The sequence below is a fragment of the Nicotiana attenuata genome, unplaced genomic scaffold (assembly GCF_001879085.1).
Source record: "Nicotiana attenuata strain UT unplaced genomic scaffold, NIATTr2, whole genome shotgun sequence".
Taxonomy (NCBI): domain Eukaryota; kingdom Viridiplantae; phylum Streptophyta; class Magnoliopsida; order Solanales; family Solanaceae; genus Nicotiana; species Nicotiana attenuata.
This window is the reverse complement of record NW_017673329.1, coordinates 43,392-63,264: the sequence shown is the minus strand read 5'-3', so window position 1 is coordinate 63,264 and position 19,873 is coordinate 43,392. Positions and strand designations below refer to the sequence as shown.

Below are 19,873 nucleotides of genomic sequence, written 5' to 3'. Positions count from 1 at the left end.
ATGCATGTTGAGCTCTCTATATTTTTTAATTGAAGTCTGAATTTTCGCACAAATTTGGTTACCTTTGTAGTCAGCTTGGGCATTGGTGTCACCTTGATCCTTTCGAAATGTTTTTATTTCAAAATCAACTTTGCTTTCATTCCTTGGTGTCAGTTCCGATTTTTGTTAAATTCTGAGTAATTTTCTGTTTGATAAGGGTAACTATACTAATGATGCACCAAGTTGGTGTCCACACAAAACGAGAAACACAGGAAACCTCTAGGAAGAATTTGTTTGGGCGGAGAGAGGAGATTTGCATGTCCAGCTCTCTCTATATGCTTTAATGTAAAGTATGAATATAGCACAAATATGGTTGCTTACTTGTTAGCTTGGTGTCACTGTGCTCCTTTCTAAAACTATTACTATAGCAAATTTTGTTTTGGCCCCTTGACGACAGTTAAATTTTGTGTTATTTTCTGAGTAAATTCATCCTATACTTTTCCTTTGACAAGTCAAAGTAACTTTTTAATTGCATCCTAATGTTGACGTTAACATTTGCGGAAACTACAACAATGTCTACATCCAGCTTTTCTTTTTCCACAGACTCAAGTTATTGCGGCAGCAGCCGCTGGTGTGGCAGCTGAAGGGTTGTCCGCTAAGGATGCTAAGATGGGAGCAGAAAATGCGGCTCAACTTTCTGTTGCCTTGGTGGAGAATGCCATTGTGATTTTAATGCTTGTTGAAGACCATCTGAGGCTGCAGAGCAAACTTTACAGGACTTCACGTGTTCCTGCTGGCTCTGTTTCCCCCCTGTCAAATGTTGTGCCTGTAGGTAGTCAGTCTGCAAGTGCTGTTGGTGGAGATCCTCCTGAAACTGTAGCTGAACGTAAATCCAATGGCTCTGGGAGACTTTCACTCGATGTATGTACTTACTGACTTATACTTGAGTGTGAATAATTCCTCTTCTTCTAGTACTACGTGTTCATATCGGTCTGCAGATCTTCTATTTTTCTTTTTCCACCGCCTGTAATGTGCATATTTTCCTGGCAGTCCTGTTGGAATTTTTCTGCTTCTATGTGTCTGTATCTCTAGATGTTCTCTATTTCCTGCGTCTTCTATAAACTATTATCAGTTGTGACTGTGGTTGCTGCATTTTCACTTACACTACATGTAATTATTTCGGAAAACGCCAGTCTCACTGCTAATTGGGTTAAGAATGCAGGTGTAGTCCTCAGTCATGCTTATAAGGCTCTCTAACTTATTTGTCGGGAGACCATGTTAGGTGTTTGTAACAGTTTACGATATTATATTTGGTTTCTTCTTCATTGGACTTAGCCACTGTATTCCTTGTTCCACTGTATTTCTTTTTAAATACTGCTGTAACTGTGCTTTGCTTGAGCTGAGGGTCTATCGGAAACAACGTCTTTAGGGGTAAGGTTGCGTGCACACTACTCTCCCTAGACCTCACTTGTGGGATTACACCGGGTTTGTTGTTGTTGTCTTCATTGGACTTAGTTTACTGAGTAATTGCTGATCTCTACTAGGTTCTTGCATCAATGGCCGATCCTAATGGACATATATCTGCAACTGTGATGGAACGACTCGCTGCAGCAGCAGCAGCTGAACCTTATGAATCTGTTTCTTGCGCATTTGTGTCATATGGCAGCTGTGCCTTGGATTTAGCTGAGGGGTGGAAATACAGGAGTCGATTATGGTATGGAGTTGGCCTTCCCTCAAACACCTCAGTAATTGGTGGTGGTGGCAGTGGTTGGGAAGCTTGGAATTCTGCATTGGAAAAAGATGCTGATGGAAACTGGATTGAACTTCCTTTAATAAAGAAGTCGGTTGCAATGCTAGAAGCACTGTTGTTAGATGAGTCTGGACTGGGTGGTGGTCTTGGTATTGGAGGAGGATCAGGTACTGGAATGGGAGGCATGGCAGCACTATACCAATTGTTAGACAGTGACCAGCCTTTTCTTTGCATGCTGCGCATGGTGCTTGTCTCATTAAGGGAAGAAGATGATGGTGGAAATCAGATGTTAATGAGGCATGGAAACACAGAAGATGGGACGTCAGAGGGTTTCCGTAGGCAGACTAGCAATCTTTCTATTTTAGACGTTAATGCTCGTATACCATCAAGAAAACCACGATCCTCATTGTTGTGGAGGTATGCATACGCTGACCTTTTTGAGAGCTACTCAATTCTCCTCTTCTTTCTTTTTGGTTTTGTTTCTCTTTTTAATTATTTATTATTTTTTGCATATGCACAAGACTTCTGGTAAAGGTACTGTATAGAAAGAAATATAAGTACTGATATATTCTTCATAGAAAAAAGTAAAAGTAGTGAAATATTCTGAGAATAAGGGCGGAGCTAGGTATTAGTAAAGGGGTTCAATTGAATCCACTTCGAAGGGAATATTAAACTGTGCAATTGGTTATATATAAACTGTTGAATCCCCTTGAAATAAGGGAAGATTCTAGTGAAGTGGTAATGGGTTCAAAAGTTGCTTTAGGTCACAAGTTCAGATCCCAGCTGTGACGTTTTAGAATTTTTGAATCCCCTTATATCAACTTCTTGCTCTGCCACCACTGAGAACAGATTTTCTTATTTTCTTGCTGCTGTCCAATTCAGAGCACTTGGGTAGAAACAATATCATGTCACTTTGATCATTTCTATATCTTTTGCCAACCCTCAGTTGCATCCATCTATTCAAAACATTGCATTCTTAATAAAGGTTGTTAGCGTTTTAAGAGTTTAACCTTAATGTTGAGTTGCGTCCTTACAGAAATGTTCGAATGTCAAGTGTTAGCATGAAGGTAGTTCCTCATTGGTTAAATATGAGATGCAAGTGTATCTCACACCTATAAATAGGTGTATCTTTATTTCATTATAACCAGTGTTAACTTCATTTCTTCACATGGTATCAAAGTCTCTACGATTTTGGTAGAACCCGCTCAATGTTTTTGTCTCTCCGGTGACATCAGCTCCTATCTCCGATGAGTGGCTGCTCTATCTTTCTAGTGGCCATTCCGACAGCGCCACGACTCTCTCGGCAGCATTCGAGTGTCCTTTCTGATTACCTTTTGGTCCATGACCATTCCAGCGCCGCGTGCCTCTGGCCAATTGTTTTGGCAATCCAGAAGTTTTTTCTATCAACCCCAATACTTGTTGGCTTCTCTAATGTCAGAAAAAACCTTCTGGATTGCCATTTATCTATGTCAATACTCATTGGCATTAGCTTCTAGCTTTTGGTAATGTCAACATGTTAGTATTTTTCTTTTGGTTTTTCTTTTTTGCTGGTGTCCACTGCCAATTTTAAGTTTCTCCGACAAGATTGGCATCCACTTTACTTGATATTCTCCTTTTGTATTAGCCTATTTCTTTAGTGGTGTTGTGTCGGTACTTATGGCCGTGTGCTTATATTTCTTCATCATAGTTAGACTAACATTTTGGGCACCATAGGGTGTGGCCTAATAGTCAATGAAATAGGTCAAAACCATAGAGACCAGGGTTCAAATTCCAACAGAGACAAAGAACACTAAGTGATTTCTTCCCATCCGCCTAAGCCTTGGCGGACAGAGTTACCCTTACCCATGACTACATTTTACAAAAAATTAGTAAATTAGATTATCTTTTATGCTAGCTGCCAGGGCGACCAGATGTTTGTTTAGTAATATTTTATTCTAACTTCCCAGTTTATGCTAATTGGTCTCCCACTCATACTCATTTTCTCTGGACAGTGTGCTTTCACCAATTCTCAACATGCCTATTTCTGAGTCCAAAAGACAGAGAGTGTTGGTTGCCTCCTGTGTTATGTTCTCTGAGGTAAGTATTATATCTATCTAGCATACCTGTCTGAGTCAACAATTTATACAGAGGTTTAAGATAGAACTCTGTCGTTCTTATAGTTTAGCTATACACTTTTGTTTCTGGTGCTATCCGTATTTTGATTCATGTTTCTGTCACCTGTATGTTGCAGGTCTGGCATGCTGTTGGTAGGGATCGAACTCCTCTAAGGAAGCAATATCTAGAGGTTATCTTACCACCTTTTATTGCAGCCTTAAGGAGGTGGCGACCCCTCTTGGCAGGAATTCATGAACTGGCAACTGCAGATGGTTCAAATCCTTTTGTTGTTGATGACCGAGCATTGGCTGCAGATGCGTTGCCCCTTGAGGTAGATAGATTAGTTACATAGCTATGGAATTTCAGATTTTACTGTAATCTTTTTGTGGAGTTGGAGTTTTTCGAATGAATGTTGAATAAATTACATGGTCGTTACATCTATCCATAATTGTTCATGTATTTTATTAATTGATTAGAATCTTTTCACATCCAGCTCAAGGCTTTGTGGTTGGCTTTCTGTTCTGTCGCTATCCGTGTCTGCAGTTTCTATTTAGTCCGTCACATAAATTGATCTCTTTTATTTCTGTAACCCCAGATTAATAAATTCCACTTTTGTTTATACAGTCTTTCTCTCTTCAGCCACAGAAACATTTCGCAAATGCTGCTGCATTTTGTTAGTCAGTTGCATCTATGAACTTACTAAAGTCTTCTGTATATGTTATTCTCCAAGAACTAAGATATTCTTTTATCCAGGCTGCTCTTTCTATGATCTCCCCTAGCTGGGCTGCTGCTTTTGCATCTCCACCTGCTGCAATGGCACTGGCAATGCTAGCTGCTGGCGCTGCTGGAGGAGAAGCTCCAGCACCAGCAACAACCACACATCTCAAGCGGGATTCTTCATTGCTAGAGCGCAAAGCGGCTAGACTTCATACATTTTCAAGTTTTCAGAAACCGATAGAGGCACCTAGCAAATCTCCAGCTATTCCCAAGGACAAGGCGGCAGCAAAAGCAGCGGCATTGGCTGCTGCACGAGACCTTGAACGCAATGCAAAGATAGGATCAGGAAGAGGTCTCAGCGCAGTGGCAATGGCTACATCTGCACAGCGACGGAGTAGAAGCGACATGGAACGCGTGAAGAGATGGAATGTTTCTGAAGCCATGGGAACGGCCTGGATGGAATGCTTGCAGTCAGTTGATACTAAATCAGTCTATGGGAAAGATTTTAATGCTATGTCTTACAAATTCATTGCTGTCCTTGTTGGAAGTTTAGCTTTAGCGAGAAACATGCAAAGATCAGAGGTCCTCTTCATATATATGCGACTAGTCTTTTTCTTTGATAGGTCCATACAACTGGTCTCATTATCATTGTTGAGGTTCATTATATGATTCCTTGTGTGGCTATGTGGTTATAGGTTGAGAGGCGGACACAAGTGAACGTAATTGCTCAGCATCGCTTGTATACCGGAATACGCCAATGGAGAAAACTTATCCGTAGCTTGACAGAGATTAAAAGTCTTTTTGGCCCGTTTAGTGATTGTCTGTACAATCCTCAGCGTGTATGTAACTTGCTGCTTTGTTGTACTTGTCTGATCAATGGTTGTACAACTTAGGATTTAATGACTATGTTTTCGAGTAGGTTTACTGGAAGCTGGATAACATGGAAACATCTGCAAGAATGCGGAGATGTTTGAGAAGGAACTATGGCGGGTCAGATCATTTTGGTTCTGCTGCAGATTATGCTGATCAAACTGGATTAAAAGAGGGGGAAGATCAAACAATCAGTCCATCAAAAGCCTCTCTTTTGGCAGCAGATGCTATTTCCATTGAGCCAGTGCACGAGGATTATGAACAGGAAGATGATCCCAACTTGGACAGTAAGGTAGGTGACACGGAACATCATGGTGACATTCAGAACAGAATATCTGGAACAGAGCAGCCACGGCGGACATCTTCAGAATCTGGAGACCCTCCAGTTACTAACCACCAAGACATGGTGCAGAGTCCTTCAGCAGTTGCTCCTGGTTATGTTCCTAGTGAACATGATGAAAGGATTGTCCTTGAGCTTCCATCATCAATGGTCAGGCCGTTGAAGGTTTCTAGAGGAACTTTCCAAGTAAGTTCGCAGATCAAAAATATGCTTTTTATGAAATATTTCCTTAACTAATAAGGTTATTGGCTGATTACGTATAAGCTGCTAATTTTCCAATGACTGGCATTCTGAAGTGCACACATCTTTTGAAACTCAATTGCCTCAAAGAGAAAAGGATGACTGGAAGATTAGTGAATTGAAGAAGTTGTACATACTACGTCAGCATGTTGGTGCTGCCTTCTGTGAATAAAATTTGCATAAGCTGCTAATTTTCCAATGACTGGCATTCTGAAGTGCACACATCTTTTGAAACTCAATTGCCTCAAAGAGAAAAGGATGACTGGAAGATTAGTGAATTGAAGAAGTTGTACATACTACGTCAGCATGTTGGTGCTGCCTTCTGTGAATAAAATTTGCATATTACTGATTAAAAAAAAAGAGATTAGTGAATTGAAGAAGGGTTTGAATGTCAACTGAGTAACTGCAATCTGGTGAAAGTATTTGAAATCAAAGGTTTCCCCGCGCCCCTGCAAATGGGCATCAGCTGCCGTTGCATTTGGGGACGGGGGATCATTTTTAGTCCAATTAGATTTTAAGTTTCAGATTATAACCGTGCGTCGCTGGCCCTCGGGGATTTCTCGGTCATAAAAAAAAATACATTGTCTCCTTGGTAAAAAAGCTGTTTGAATGGTGTCCTTTAAAGTTTTGACTGTCTTTGTTTGGATTGTAAAGTTTGTAGTTGTAGGGGACAGGTTATCTTTTTATAAGTTAGGACACAAGATTGCCTAATCTTCTTCTTAACTATAAGTGAAAGTTATAAACAGGTGAAATGATTTCTTGTTTCAGATTACTACGAGGAGAATAAATTTTATTGTTGATAACATTGGGACCAATGTTGTTGGGGATGGTCTTAATTGCAGCAGTGAAGAGAAAGTTCAAGAAAAGGATCGAAGCTGGTTGATCTCTTCCCTTCATCAGATATATAGCAGAAGGTGAGAATAGTGATGTTTCTGTTATAGATCTATTCAGACATCGCAAGGACAAAGTTATTTGAAAAACCCCTCATTTGATTGCAGCTGTGGTACAATTTGAGATGCTCATTCCCATTTATTGATTTGTAGTTTTTCTTTGATCTTCTCCACTACTGGTTGCGGAGAGATTCAGTTACTGTTTCATAGTAGAGTTGAGAATCTTCTAGTTGGTTGAGACTATGATACTGTTATACTTTTAAACAAAGAGTAGAATAGATATCCAGAGCATAACAAATGGAGAATAGAATTCTGATATTTATAAACGTAGATAGGATTACATGAATAAATCAAGAATGTCAAGAAACATATTTTTCTTTGGTATGTCTTTCATTCAGTTGGAAGCTTGAAAGGAGATTTTCACTCTTTCACATGTTGGTCACATTTCAAGCTGGAAAAAGGACTTGCCAGCTCTCTTACACATTTCAGTCACATTTTACATGCTGCTCACTTTGTTGAAATCATTAGTCCCTTTGCTAGATTCTTGCTTTCTCTTATGTGATTTTTCCAGGAGGGTTCACTTATGGACCCCATGTGTGTTGTGAAGTGATTATTTCACTAATCAGTCTAAATTTTCTAAGGTAGAAACACACCATTTTGCTTTAGTTGACATTTTGTTTATTTAGAAAGTTGTCTTCTTTCTTTAGCGGCCACTTTACCTGATTTTTTGTCTTTACAGATATCTTCTAAGGAGAAGTGCATTGGAATTATTTATGGTCGACCGGTCAAACTTCTTCTTTGACTTTGGGGTATTACCTTCTACTACATTGTTATGATATCATGCTCTTATTTTTATATTACTTCATTAGGTTAATTTCCTTGATTTTTGCAACAGAGTACTGAGGCAAGAAGAGATGCATATCGAGCTATCGTTCAAACTCGTCCCTCTCATTTGAACAATATCTACCTTGCAACTCAGGTTTCTATTTCTCTGTTGCTTAATCATTGGTCTATAGCAGATGAACAAACTTGGTTTTTAGTTAGTTTGCAATAATATGTGTGAGCCGTGCTTGACATATTGTACTTGTATCCGTATCCATACAAAATTACACTGCAGAAAGACTTGAATCTTCATGGTCAAACAAGAGTTTCTGCTTTCTTTAACATCGACCAATCTTCTATCCGGTTATATGTTTATGCCTCTTCTCCTCTTGCAGAGACCTGAACAACTTCTTAAAAGAACTCAACTCATGGAACGTTGGGCTCGCTGGGAGGTATGTTTGAAAATTGAAATTTCACTACTATCTATTTTTGGAAAGGGGAAGAAGAAAATGAAATTTCAGTTTATGTGTGTGTGTGTGTGTGAGAGAGAGAGAGAGAGAGAGAGAGAGAGAGAGAGAGGGAGGGGGAGGGGGAGGGGGAGGGGGAGGGGAGGGAGGTGTGTGTGTGTGTGTGTGTGTGAGAGAGAGAGAGAGAGAGAGAGAGAGAGAGAGAGCACGCAACCCACATTCTAAAGGCAATCGGTGAAATGGGTAGGGTAGTCAGAACATTAAAATCTTTTGCCAACCCTTAACCTTATACAGCCAATGTGGAACAAATGCATTTTAAACTCCCACCCGTACCCTACACACGAATTGATGATTTCTCTCTTCTTTTGCATTTTTTCCGGCTTTGTTCTCTCTCTCTCTCTCTCTCTCTCTCTCTCTCTCTCTCTCTTTCTCTTTGTTGAGAAGACGAACTAGCTCAACAGGCTGAAGAATGCTCAGCAGGTTGAAATGGGGGTCTGGAAAGAGAGAGGGAGAGAGAGAGAGATTAGTCTCAATAGGTTAAAGATTGGGCTTGGAGTATAGTTAGTAGCTCCAGCTTGCATTTGGTGGACAATATGGGAAGAAAGAAATCAAAGATGCTTTGAAGATAAGTCGAGCAGTATTCAGAAGATCAAAATGAAGTGTTTAGTTCTTTTCTATTTTTGGTGTAAAGGAGAGTACTTAGAAGGTCATGAATCAATTTTTGATGTTTTAGAATCCTTGTGAGATGACAAAGGATTGGAGAATTATCTCCTGTATCCCACCTTGTAATATGGGGGACTACACAACTTTTGTGTAGTCTACTTTAGTCTTTATATATATAGAAATATGTTACCTTATCGAAAAAAAATAGTTAGTATCTCAATGGGCTGAGTAGAGAGAAGCTCAGTGTGATAGTATAGGTATAGAGAAAATGGTTGTAGAAAAACAGAGGCTCAACATTTGACTCTAATACCATGAGAAAAAATCTAAGCGTCCAACCTAAAAAATTAAAGCAATTTACTATTTCTTTCTTGAAGCAGTGAGTGGAATAGCACAAACCCTCTACAAAACATACGAGCCAAATGATGGTTACCACGTGAATTTTTTCTTTTGTGGACTTAGTAGTGTGAGCATGTGCTTATCAAATGATGGTTACCACGTGAAAGAATGGTTTTGGTACCATGTGAAAGAATCTAAACATCTGACCAATATCTTAAGACGATTTTTGGATTAGCTCAGGAGCTTTAAAACCCCTTGGAAATGCTTACAGAGCCAATTATGGGCAAGCGCATTATCTAACAATATATATCCACATCCTTTAGTTTCAACTTCAAGTGCTCATTTTCCTTTGTCAAACAGATTCATAATTTGCTAATCTGTATCTTTCAGATCAGCAACTTTGAGTATCTAATGCATCTTAACACACTGGCCGGACGTAGTTACAATGATATTACTCAGGTACCATTTTCTCATTGTGAGGACTCGAGAGGAATCACATGATAAGTTGACCAGTTTTCCATCGGTTTTGCAGTATCCTGTATTCCCCTGGGTCATATCTGATTATACATCAACCAACTTGGATCTTGCTAATCCATCTTCTTACCGAGACCTCTCAAAGGTTGGCATATATAGTATTTCACGTGTCAAATCATCATCAGGTTGTTATATGGCTGACATATGAAATGTATACGTGCAGCCAGTTGGAGCATTGAATCCTGATCGGTTAAGGAAGTTTCAAGAGAGATACTCTAGCTTTGATGATCCTGTCATCCCAAAGTTCCACTATGGCTCACATTATTCAAGTGCAGGAACAGTAAGTTATTTCTCTCACTTGCATTTGGTTGTTCCAAGCCATTTTTAAACTATTGTGAGGGATGACTATACCTCTATATTGTTGGATGTCCTGAATAATTCAACATATTAGTTGACAAGTCTGTCAGCATTCAATGCATACTCTACCAAGCAATATCTCCTTAGAGATGCTTGCATTTTCATTCATCTCTTGACCTTCTGACACTTTTGGTTATTTACTTGTTCTGGCTCGGTTTGATTCATAGATAATTCTGTCTCTGTTCTTTGTTATATATGTTGAATATGCATTACTTGTGTGTGAACATAGGCTGCAATGATTTTAAAGATTCTGTTCTAAGCCTTTGGTATGAATTTTAATGTTACACCAGGTGTTGTATTATCTAATCAGGATGGAGCCCTTCACTACCCTATCTATTCAGCTCCAAGGTGGCAAATTTGATCATGCAGACAGGATGTTCTCAGATATTCCTGCCACTTGGAAAAGTGTTCTTGAGGAGATGAGTGATGTTAAGGAGTTGGTATGAACTATATATTACTTGTACCTCAATACTTTTACAATTTGAGTTTCACTAATTAACTTTACTCAATTCTTTAGAGAAAAGTAGATTAGAATAATTTGTTCAAGTTGGATAGTCAACTAGGATTGTTTTATATCAAGTGGGTCCTAAAGTGAAATGATAGATTAATTGTTGTTCCTTTTCGTGATATCTAAAGTGACAAAGTATTCCGTTTTGTACATTAATTTGGTGTGTCCTGGAAAGGGAAGTAACATTCAATTGGAAACAGAGGGAGCAGATAATGCTTTCAGCTTCTAATAGATTTGGGATTCTATGATTTGTTTTCTTTTGTTGTTTCTAGAGTCAGTTAAATCTTTTGCACCATGTTTTCCTAAATTCAATACGTCATATCTTTATTTCATCTTTCTTAATACCTAGGTTCCGGAGCTATTTTATCTTCCGGAGATGCTAACAAATAAGAATTCAATTGATTTTGGTACGACTCAGTTGGGAGAAAAGCTTGGTATGCAATACAATTTAATTGAATATAGATGCAATACAAAGCTAAATTTTGTCGTGGCACTGTCATATCATTTGCTTCTCATCTCTGTTCAGACTCTGTGCGGCTTCCACCTTGGGCTGAGAACACAGTTGACTTTATTCATAAGAATCGGATGGCACTTGAGAGTGAGCATGTCTCTGCTCATTTACATGAATGGATTGATCTTATTTTTGGGTAGGTTCTGTCTGTCTTTCACTTGAGAAGATCATTTACACAATCTGGTTTGCCTATGTACTGTGTTACTCTCCTTGAGACTTTCGAAGTGTGAGGAGTTGTTTTGGATGCATCAAAGTGGCTTTCCCCTTAATGTTGTCTCTTCTTTTTCCTTCTCTTTTCTTTTTAAAAGATATTCTTTGCATACTCAGGTATAAGCAACGAGGAAAAGAAGCTATACAGGCAAATAATGTTTTCTTTTACTTGACGTATGAAGGAACAGTGGATATTGACAAGATAACTGATCCAGTATGCTTCACTTCCTGTTCTTTTTGCTTTATTTATCCCACATAACTTGAATACTAGTAACTTTTATATCTTAAATCTTGTCAAAAGGTCCAGCAGCGTGCTATGCAAGATCAGATTGCGTACTTTGGACAAACTCCATCTCAACTTCTTACTGTCCCACACATGAAAAGGATGCCACTGGCAGATGTTCTCCAGCTACAGGTAAGTTTGTTGCTTACGTAGGTTCTCCCCTTTTAAGGTTTTCAAAGTAAAGTGTAACATATATATGAATAAAATTGGTTCTTTGATAGTTCTTTTTTTGTACATTTGAGCTGATATCTTCCTCTGTTCTGTAACCTTGCATCTTCTTGATGCCTTTCTATGCATTATTCAACTTTATTTGTATTATTCAACTTACTTCATCAAAAAATATATACAAGTAAAATTGAAATTGGCTAAAGTGAGCAGTAAAAATTTTCTTTTTGATTAATTTAGATGAGGGAAGTGTAAGCCTAGAACTGTCTATCTTTTGCTCATATAGAAGGGTGAAATATTTAATTGTTGTAGGTGATGTTAATTTCACCCCTTTAGGAAAAGAAAAGGAACTCAACGGGTCGGTTGTAGAACACAATGATTTCTTTGTCATTTTCTTCCTGATTTATGAGTCGATTTACCCTTTCACCTTGGTGGCAGAAGATCACCAATGTCTTATTTGCTTATGTGGCACTGTATTCCCAATTCTGAGCCTCTGTATTGTACTTTGTCAAACTTTCAAGTCTCACTTTTCCCTTGGCCCCTTCTTTGGAGACCCCGGTTTATTTTTTGTTTGTCTTGCTGTATCCTATTCTTTTGAGCAAGTTCGTCTTATGAATCTAGAGAACTTGTTGTTAAGCCTGGATGTTCCTTTCTGCGTGGAGGTCTGAGCGTATCTTGTTTCTAAGACAATTTATGATTCAGTTTTGAGCGGATGGTGCAGCTCATTTTCTGTTACTAAGTTTATATTATCATAATAGGTGGACTCATATTTAACCTCGGGAATTTCTCATTTAATTTTGACAGACCATCTTCCGGAATCCTAAAGATGCTAAACCGTATATGGTTCCCCACCCAGAGCGCTGTAACCTACCTGCTGCAGCGATGCAGGCATCTTCTGATTCACTTGTAATTGTTGATATGAATGCTCCGGCTGCTCATGTAGCTCAGCATAAATGGCAACCAAACACACCAGATGGCCAGGGAACACCTTTCCTCTTTCAACACGGAAAACCTGGTGCTAGCTCCGCTGGTGGAACATTTATGCGTATGTTCAAGGGGCCGACTGGCTCTGAATCAGAGGAATGGCATTTCCCTCAAGCCCTAGCATTTGCAGCTTCTGGAATCAGAGGCTCATCCATAGTTGCAATTACATGTGACAAAGAAATTCTTACAGGCAAGCAGTATATATATTCTATTTATTTAAATCTCAAAAATTTTTAGTTATCGAACTGTCGTTGTGAAAGTATCATATTTGAGTTCATTAACCCATTTATATGTAAGCTTGCTTTGTAACTTTTTTTTGTGTGGTTTTTTTTTGTGGGGGGTGGGGGGTGGGTGGGTGGGAGGGGGTGGGGTGGGGTGGGGGTTAAGTGCATAGTTAGCATTCTTCCATCCTGTAACAATACTTTGATGGTCAAAACTCACTTATCTTACACAAATTTCCTCAGCCAATATACTGCTTTTGATGTTTTGCAAATGAAGTTAGGAATTACTCCCTATGCTCCATATCATGTGGCATGCTTTCCTTTCTAGTCTGTTCCTAAAAGAATGGCCTTACTGTATTTGGAAATAATTTAACTATAAACTTCCCATTTAATCCTCAATGACATGCTTTTATAGCCAAGAAAATGTCATGGAATATTGAGAACAGAAGTTCCAAAAGTCTTTCTTTCTTAAACTCCATTCCAAGTTAGAACCACCACATACGATGAGCTTGGAGGAGGGGGGTTTATATACTACTGCTCATTTTGTAATTTTCTTCATTCATCTCAAATTATCTACTAGAGGGCAGAAACCTCTTACTTCATTTCCTCTGATTCAATTTTTTGTGAGAGTGCCAGTGGGTTCCTTAGTTGGGCGGAAAAAAAGAAGTGATTGAATGCAAGACCTTTCAATGAAGCGAGATTAACATTGCATGCTTTATGTTGTTGCTGAATCCTAAACATACTGACTAATAGAAGTTCCTGGACTTGTATCTAGGTGGCCATGTAGACAACAGTGTGCGGCTGATATCATCAGATGGGGCAAAAACTTTAGAAGTAGCCAGAGGACATTGTGCTCCCGTGACATGCCTGGCTTTATCTCCAGATAGCAATTATCTTGTTACAGGGTCTAAAGATGCAACAGTGCTTCTCTGGAGAATAAATAGGGCATCAATGCCGCGCATCGGCAGTACGGCAGAGGCTTCCACTGGTTCAAGCACACCTTCAACCAGTAGTACTACACCAAACAGCTCGAGAGAGAAAAGTAAGAGGCATCGAATTGAGGGTCCCATACATGTCCTTAGGGGCCATCTTGGGGAAATATTATGCTGCTGTGTGAGTTCAGATCTTGGGATCGTGGTTTCATGCTCCAGCTTGTCAGATGTCTTGCTACATACTATAAGAAGGGGTCGATTGGTCAGAAGGCTGGTTGGAATGGAGGCACATTCTGTCTGTCTGTCATCTGATGGACTTTTAATGGCTTGGAATAAATCCCATAAAACACTAAGCACCTTTACTCTTAATGGAATTCTTATTGCTAGAATACAGTTTCCTCTCTATTCCGCCATTGGTTGCATGGAGGTTTCTGTTGATGGACAAAATGCATTGCTTGGAGTAAATCCATCTGCTGAAAATGATGGACCGTCAGACAATAAGTCTATGAAGTGGCAAAAGCCAGGACCTGGAGATTCTGATGTCGAATCAGATGAAAATGGCAAAGGAAATATATTAGATATCTCTGTGCCTTCGATCTGCTTCGTTGACATGTATACTTTAAAGGTAGAGTTAAGACTTCTTTTGGGCCTTATTTTTTTCTCTTTTCCTGTCCACGTCAAAACTGACATCACTGAGTGAGGAACTGTAAGGCAGACCATCTAGTTTGTTTGCTGCTTTGCCAAGTCTGGGTTGTCTATGCTGCTTCTTAGCACCTTTTGACCCATGCAACTTGAAATTCAATTTTCTTAGTTGCTTGATGATAGGAAGTACACTCATTTCTCACCTTGTTTTGCTTGTGTGTATGAAGCAGAAGCTGATGTTTTGACTTGCAGGTTTTTCACATTATGAAGCTTGGAGAGGGTCAAGATATTACAGCTCTGGCTCTGAACAAGGATAACACTAATGTCTTGCTATCGACAGCTGATAAGCAGTTGATAATCTTCACAGATCCTGCCGTAAGTTGAATACTCTTTTTTTTATGTTAAGAGGTTTTTGCTCCTTATCAAAAAACGTTGAGAGTTTTTTGCTAATGCTAATTTTTGGGTTCTATCTTTTGGTTTCCATCCCTATCTTCTTCCTTTAATAAAATATCTCCAAGTGACTAGATATATGAAATGCTAATATCTATAAACGCCATGTTTAGCATCTAGTGATCGAAAGAAGCATATGTTACAACTTTTCATTGAAGGCTAGTGCATTTTTGTTCGCTCTTTATGCCCCCACACACCTTAATTTCTTGTCAACTTGCATTTTTGTGGATACCCTTGGGCCATGAAACATCTCTTAATTAGATAATTATGTTAAAAGTTTTCTGTGGAATAGCATTTCCTTGTTTGAATGTTTCTATTAATGAAAAAGATGTGAGTGCTATAACCATTAAACAATACATTATAAAAGGTGAATTCTAATCTACCATATCCTCACTTGTCTGTGCCACACTCTTAACTCTTTCATGAAATTCCTTCTCTTCCCTACGGCCACCTGGCCAGCCCCACAAAAAAAAAAAAAGAAGAAGAAGAGAGAAACGAACAAAAGAAACAACCAAGTGACATGAGTTCCATGGTGAGAAGCGCTTCCCACTTTAGATAGAGATTCCTTGTTACACAACCACAATAGTAAGTTTGACACTTAAATTTAAATGGAGTTTGTTCCTATAACTGCAAAAAGAAGCTTTAGGCAATTAGGCTTATACAGTTGGAACTTAGTTATCTACTACGAATTAGCTCCTAGCTTCACTTATGTCATTTTGTGCTAGACTGTGCAAACACCACTATGGAAATTAGCGATTAATAAATTTTATGAATATCAAAATGGATTTCTTTTGAAAATTCACTGTTAATGTCGTTCTTCTAAATTAAGAGTTTATCCTGATTTCCCCGGGCTTTAGTCAATGGCAAACAAGGCAAGATGTGTGGTATGTGCATATCGCGAGTTTGAACCTAATTTGTGGACCAAGCCCTGTATTTAAGTGGAGAATGGTGAGAGGGGAGGGTTATAGCTTATAAACATCTTAGTTGACTTTCTATCCATATCACATGCAGTTGAGCTTGAAGGTAGTGGATCAAATGCTTAAGCTGGGTTGGGAAGGTGATGGACTCAGCCCTCTTATAAAGTGAAAGTTTCGGGAAATTGGACTTTGATTCACCAAGGGTTAACCAAAGTTTCTCCTGGTAAAAATCCCATTCATATCTTACAAGATGAAAAGTGCTATGCATCAAATACTAAAATTTTGGATGCATAACTGACACGCAGCTGCTCCTTCTCTTGACTGTATCATAGTCACTGTGCAACGAGGATACGTTTTACATTGACATGTAACTTGAGTGTACTGTAATAGGTAAACCACAGGGCTGTCCAGTAGTTTTTTTACTGGGTTCAGCATTTTTATTTTTATTGTTTTGATCGATATAGTTGTACATGCTGTCCAATTGTTTGATGTTAGAGTATAGGAAATTTAGCCATTTGATCTTTTCTTCCCTTTCCTCAATCACTGTATTGGGACTTTCAGTGTCATGGAATCACAGTCAAGATACTCCCTTGTAAATGTTCTCTTGTAAGAAGTGCTTTTTTACATGTTTATTTAGCTACTTCTCTCTGTTCGTCATTATTTTTGCCTTACAATTCTTTTCTTATTTTGGTATTGAGATGTAGTTGAGAGACACGTGTCACACAGTTGTGTGTAAATGTATATGTATATATAATTTCCTACAGACCTTAGTTGCTATAATGCATCCTGCTGATCATTGGGACCGAGAAGTAGGTTAAAGATGCAAGTGTAATGCCCACAACTTTAGGGCAAAATGACTATAGAAGCTTTTTCATGGGACATTTGTTAGTTTTAATTCTAACTGTACTTTTTCAGATGCCTGTTTATTACTAGTGAACAGTAAAGAGCGATGAGGACTTAAAGTTGGTTCAACTTCTATCCGTGTTTCAGTCTTTGAAGCTAGAGAATAGAATTGAAATTTTACTACCATTTTCTCCTGACCTGAGGTTGGGCAAGGGGGGCAGTGGTTATTCCAGTGAAAAACTCAAACTGACTTAAGACAAGGAAAATGTTAATGTGAAACAATGATGCCTTTCTTAGAGTTCAGACCTAAATCTACAGGCTTATTTTGGATACTGATGTCATAAACAGCATTCAAGAAAAAAACTAACAGTATCATATTTGCTATCTCTAGTATACAGGACTCAGTGAGGAGATCTAAAATATCTATGGCTCTCTTTAATGGCCCTATCTATGAAAGACACGAACGTGCAGTCCCCCGTCGATATGAAGATTAATCATTGTCCTGTAGTTGACAGTCTTCTTGTCATCACTCAACTTGAAAGCGAAGTAACGTAATAACACAGCAGAGAATATCTTCATTTGCCTGTAAGCGAACTCCTTTCCCAAACAGATTCTTGGACCTGCCTGTTTTATCAGCACAGTAATGTATAGACAATTCATGTTCAATTCTTTGACAAATGATGTTAAAAACTGACAAGGAGTTCTATAACCAACCTGGAAAGCTGTAAAGTTGAAGGGACTCTCTTGCCTGAAGAAACCATTCCCATCAAGCCATCTCTCTGGTTTATATTCTTCTGCATCATCACCCCATATAAATCTCATTCTTCCCATTGCGTATGGTTGGTAAGACACCATGTCCCCTTTGTTCACTCTGTATCCATCTGGTAAGGTATCATCCGAAAAGCTTAGTTTTGCATCCTACAATGTGAGCCCGAGAAACAAAATTAGCATCTGAAAGCATACATCTACTTAGCGACTTTTGTATAATACAAGAAGATCCTTATTACCACTGGAACTGCAGGATAGAGCCTAAGAGTCTCTGTCAATGCTGCATGAAGATATTGCATCTTTTCAAGGGCATCTTCACTCACATTGGCAGCAAAATCCGTTATGTCCATTACATCTTCTTTGTCAGTTGCTGCTTCTTTAATCTCTTGTGCTACTTTCTCCTGTACATGAGGGTACTTGCAAAGCATATATATAAACCAAGAAAGGGTGGTTGCTGTTGTATCTTTGCCTGCTATAATGAAGCTCAATATTATATCGCGCAAAAACTTTGGATCCGTTCCTGTTATTTGCAGAAACCTTGACAAAATGTCTTCTTTCTTCCACTGCAACTGGGAAAAGATTATAATGTCAAAACATCTATCGTCATTAATAAAAGTAGAAGCTAAAAAGTGATTCACCTACAGATAAATTAGCTTCTGGTTTACTCATCTGCTCGGTTTTCCTTTGGATCAGCTTATAAACAAATGCATCAATAGTTCTTATATTGTCCCTTAGCTTGGCTTCTGATCCGATATTGAGAGTTTTCTTAATCTTCCAGAAGATATCAACATATCTCCAAAGTGTCATTTCACTTGCATTGTCAAATGCATCGCTAAATTCTCTGCCTTCATCGTTTGAACCACACATGCTGTCTAGCTCAACTCCAAAGGCAACTCTGAAAATAGAATCTAGAGTTGCTTTCATGAATAGATCCTGCATTCATGAAACTATATATGTTTACTGGTCTGATAAAAACAAAGAAAGGTTGTTTAATGCAGTCAAGTCATGGAAACTAAATACTTGGATATCAACTATCTTGCTGGAATTGGCAGCTTCAGACAACATGTGGGCAAGCTTTGCCACATTTTTTCTGAAGATCACACTGCTGAAATCCCTCAGCACCCTCGTCGAAAACTCATGGCTTGACAATTTCCTCTGTTCCCTCCACTTATCACCATCAACTGTGAATATCCCATCCCCTAACAGATCCGTCAGAATGCTGTGATGATACCTTCCCTGTAGATTATTTATACAAAATATTCAAGTCGCAACACGAGTATCATTCTATTATTTGTTACAGTAGACTGGTAGATTCATAGCTGACTGCAACTAATTTAGAAATTGAGGCATAGCTGATCGATTGATAGAACAATAGCAGATTTACAGTTGCATGATGCAGATACTGAAAATTAGATTCAATGAACTGCAACTAGATATATTGACCTTTCAGCCAGATGGGAAAGTCAACTAATTTCTAATTTCCAACTCCAGATACTTAAAATTTACACAAGATTTTTTGTACTATTATAGCAGCTGTGATCTAAAATAATCAGATCTGATTTACATCACGCAATTATCATTTATCAGATTAAAACTGCAGCTCAGCTCTGTTGATCTGTCCCAAACATGGAATAAGAAACTTTGAATTATTTAATGTACAAAAACTGTGCTCATCTTTTCTGACGCAGATAACACTAATTGTCCATCATTTGTTTACTTATTGATGCTTCTCCTACGCTTAAATGGAGTTTAGTCATGAATGAAACAGTCAGTAAATAATTATGAACATAAAAAGGAAAAAGTTATTTGGGATTTGAAGAAAATGGCGTACCCTGCCGTAGTTATCAAAGTTTGTTTTGAGAATGCACTCAACATTAACAGGATCAGCAGTATAAATCTCATTCCTGAAAGGGCTAATCAATCTGTAAGTCCTGTATTTGCCTGCAAGATCAGTCATGTAATGGTGCAACCTGTGGAAGTTGAGAAGCTGATTGAAAATGGTGCCACCAATTGGATGGTATAATCTCTTTTTGCCATGTTTCCCTAGTATTTTTCTGGTCAAAATATGAACTATGAACCCACAAAAAATAAGTGAGAGAATGGTTGCTGGTATGTAGATCATGGAGCTCTGAAGAATATCCATGGAAACAACTAACCTGTCTTTGTGCATAGGTAGCTCATAATATATTATGTTATGTAACATATGTCCTTGTTCATATCTGGCTTATAATAATGTATCAAATAATATGCGTCATGGCAGTTGAAGGTGATCCACCTAAGCTCAAAAATTGACTCGTTCTTTGTTTTACTATGTAGTTTTTAGGTAATCTCTTTTGTCTCTCTCACTTCCTGTTTGTCTTTTTCCTCCCCCCCCCCTCCC

The 19,873-nt window shown here is 38.6% G+C and overlaps 2 protein-coding genes across 3 annotated transcripts in view; one reads left to right on the top strand and one right to left on the bottom strand.

Annotated features, from left to right (window-relative positions):
- Positions 1-16,539, top strand: part of LOC109216069 (BEACH domain-containing protein C2) — a 25,655-nt gene extending 9,116 nt beyond the window's left edge. Inside the window, exons 9-31 of the mRNA XM_019380195.1 lie at positions 583-900; positions 1,524-2,146; positions 3,721-3,805; positions 3,960-4,154; positions 4,577-5,122; positions 5,236-5,379; positions 5,460-5,936; positions 6,759-6,904; positions 7,620-7,689; positions 7,776-7,859; positions 8,098-8,154; positions 9,559-9,627; positions 9,701-9,787; positions 9,866-9,982; positions 10,350-10,499; positions 10,917-11,001; positions 11,094-11,214; positions 11,406-11,502; positions 11,590-11,703; positions 12,541-12,910; positions 13,717-14,498; positions 14,768-14,890; positions 15,977-16,539. Coding sequence (XP_019235740.1) covers positions 583-900; positions 1,524-2,146; positions 3,721-3,805; positions 3,960-4,154; positions 4,577-5,122; positions 5,236-5,379; positions 5,460-5,936; positions 6,759-6,904; positions 7,620-7,689; positions 7,776-7,859; positions 8,098-8,154; positions 9,559-9,627; positions 9,701-9,787; positions 9,866-9,982; positions 10,350-10,499; positions 10,917-11,001; positions 11,094-11,214; positions 11,406-11,502; positions 11,590-11,703; positions 12,541-12,910; positions 13,717-14,498; positions 14,768-14,890; positions 15,977-16,051 — 4,935 coding nt within the window. The 3' untranslated portion in view covers positions 16,052-16,539. The remainder of the gene's footprint in view (positions 1-582; positions 901-1,523; positions 2,147-3,720; positions 3,806-3,959; positions 4,155-4,576; positions 5,123-5,235; positions 5,380-5,459; positions 5,937-6,758; positions 6,905-7,619; positions 7,690-7,775; positions 7,860-8,097; positions 8,155-9,558; positions 9,628-9,700; positions 9,788-9,865; positions 9,983-10,349; positions 10,500-10,916; positions 11,002-11,093; positions 11,215-11,405; positions 11,503-11,589; positions 11,704-12,540; positions 12,911-13,716; positions 14,499-14,767; positions 14,891-15,976) is intronic.
- Positions 16,540-16,952: 413 nt separating this feature from the next.
- On the bottom strand, positions 16,953-19,742 carry LOC109216070 (cytochrome P450 704C1-like). Of its 2 annotated transcripts, none has more exons than XM_019380197.1 (6): positions 19,325-19,742; positions 18,514-18,729; positions 18,136-18,426; positions 17,733-18,056; positions 17,440-17,643; positions 16,953-17,349 (listed from the first exon to the last, which is right to left on the bottom strand). In XM_019380197.1, exons 1-6 carry the CDS (start codon positions 19,694-19,696, stop codon positions 17,170-17,172), a joined length of 1,587 nt encoding a protein of 528 aa, XP_019235742.1. In that variant the 5' UTR covers positions 19,697-19,742; the 3' UTR covers positions 16,953-17,169. The 2 variants fall into 2 exon arrangements, with proteins under 2 accessions (XP_019235742.1, XP_019235741.1); XM_019380196.1 differs by having other exon boundaries at positions 17,733-18,062; positions 19,325-19,739.
- Positions 19,743-19,873: the final 131 nt, after the last annotated feature.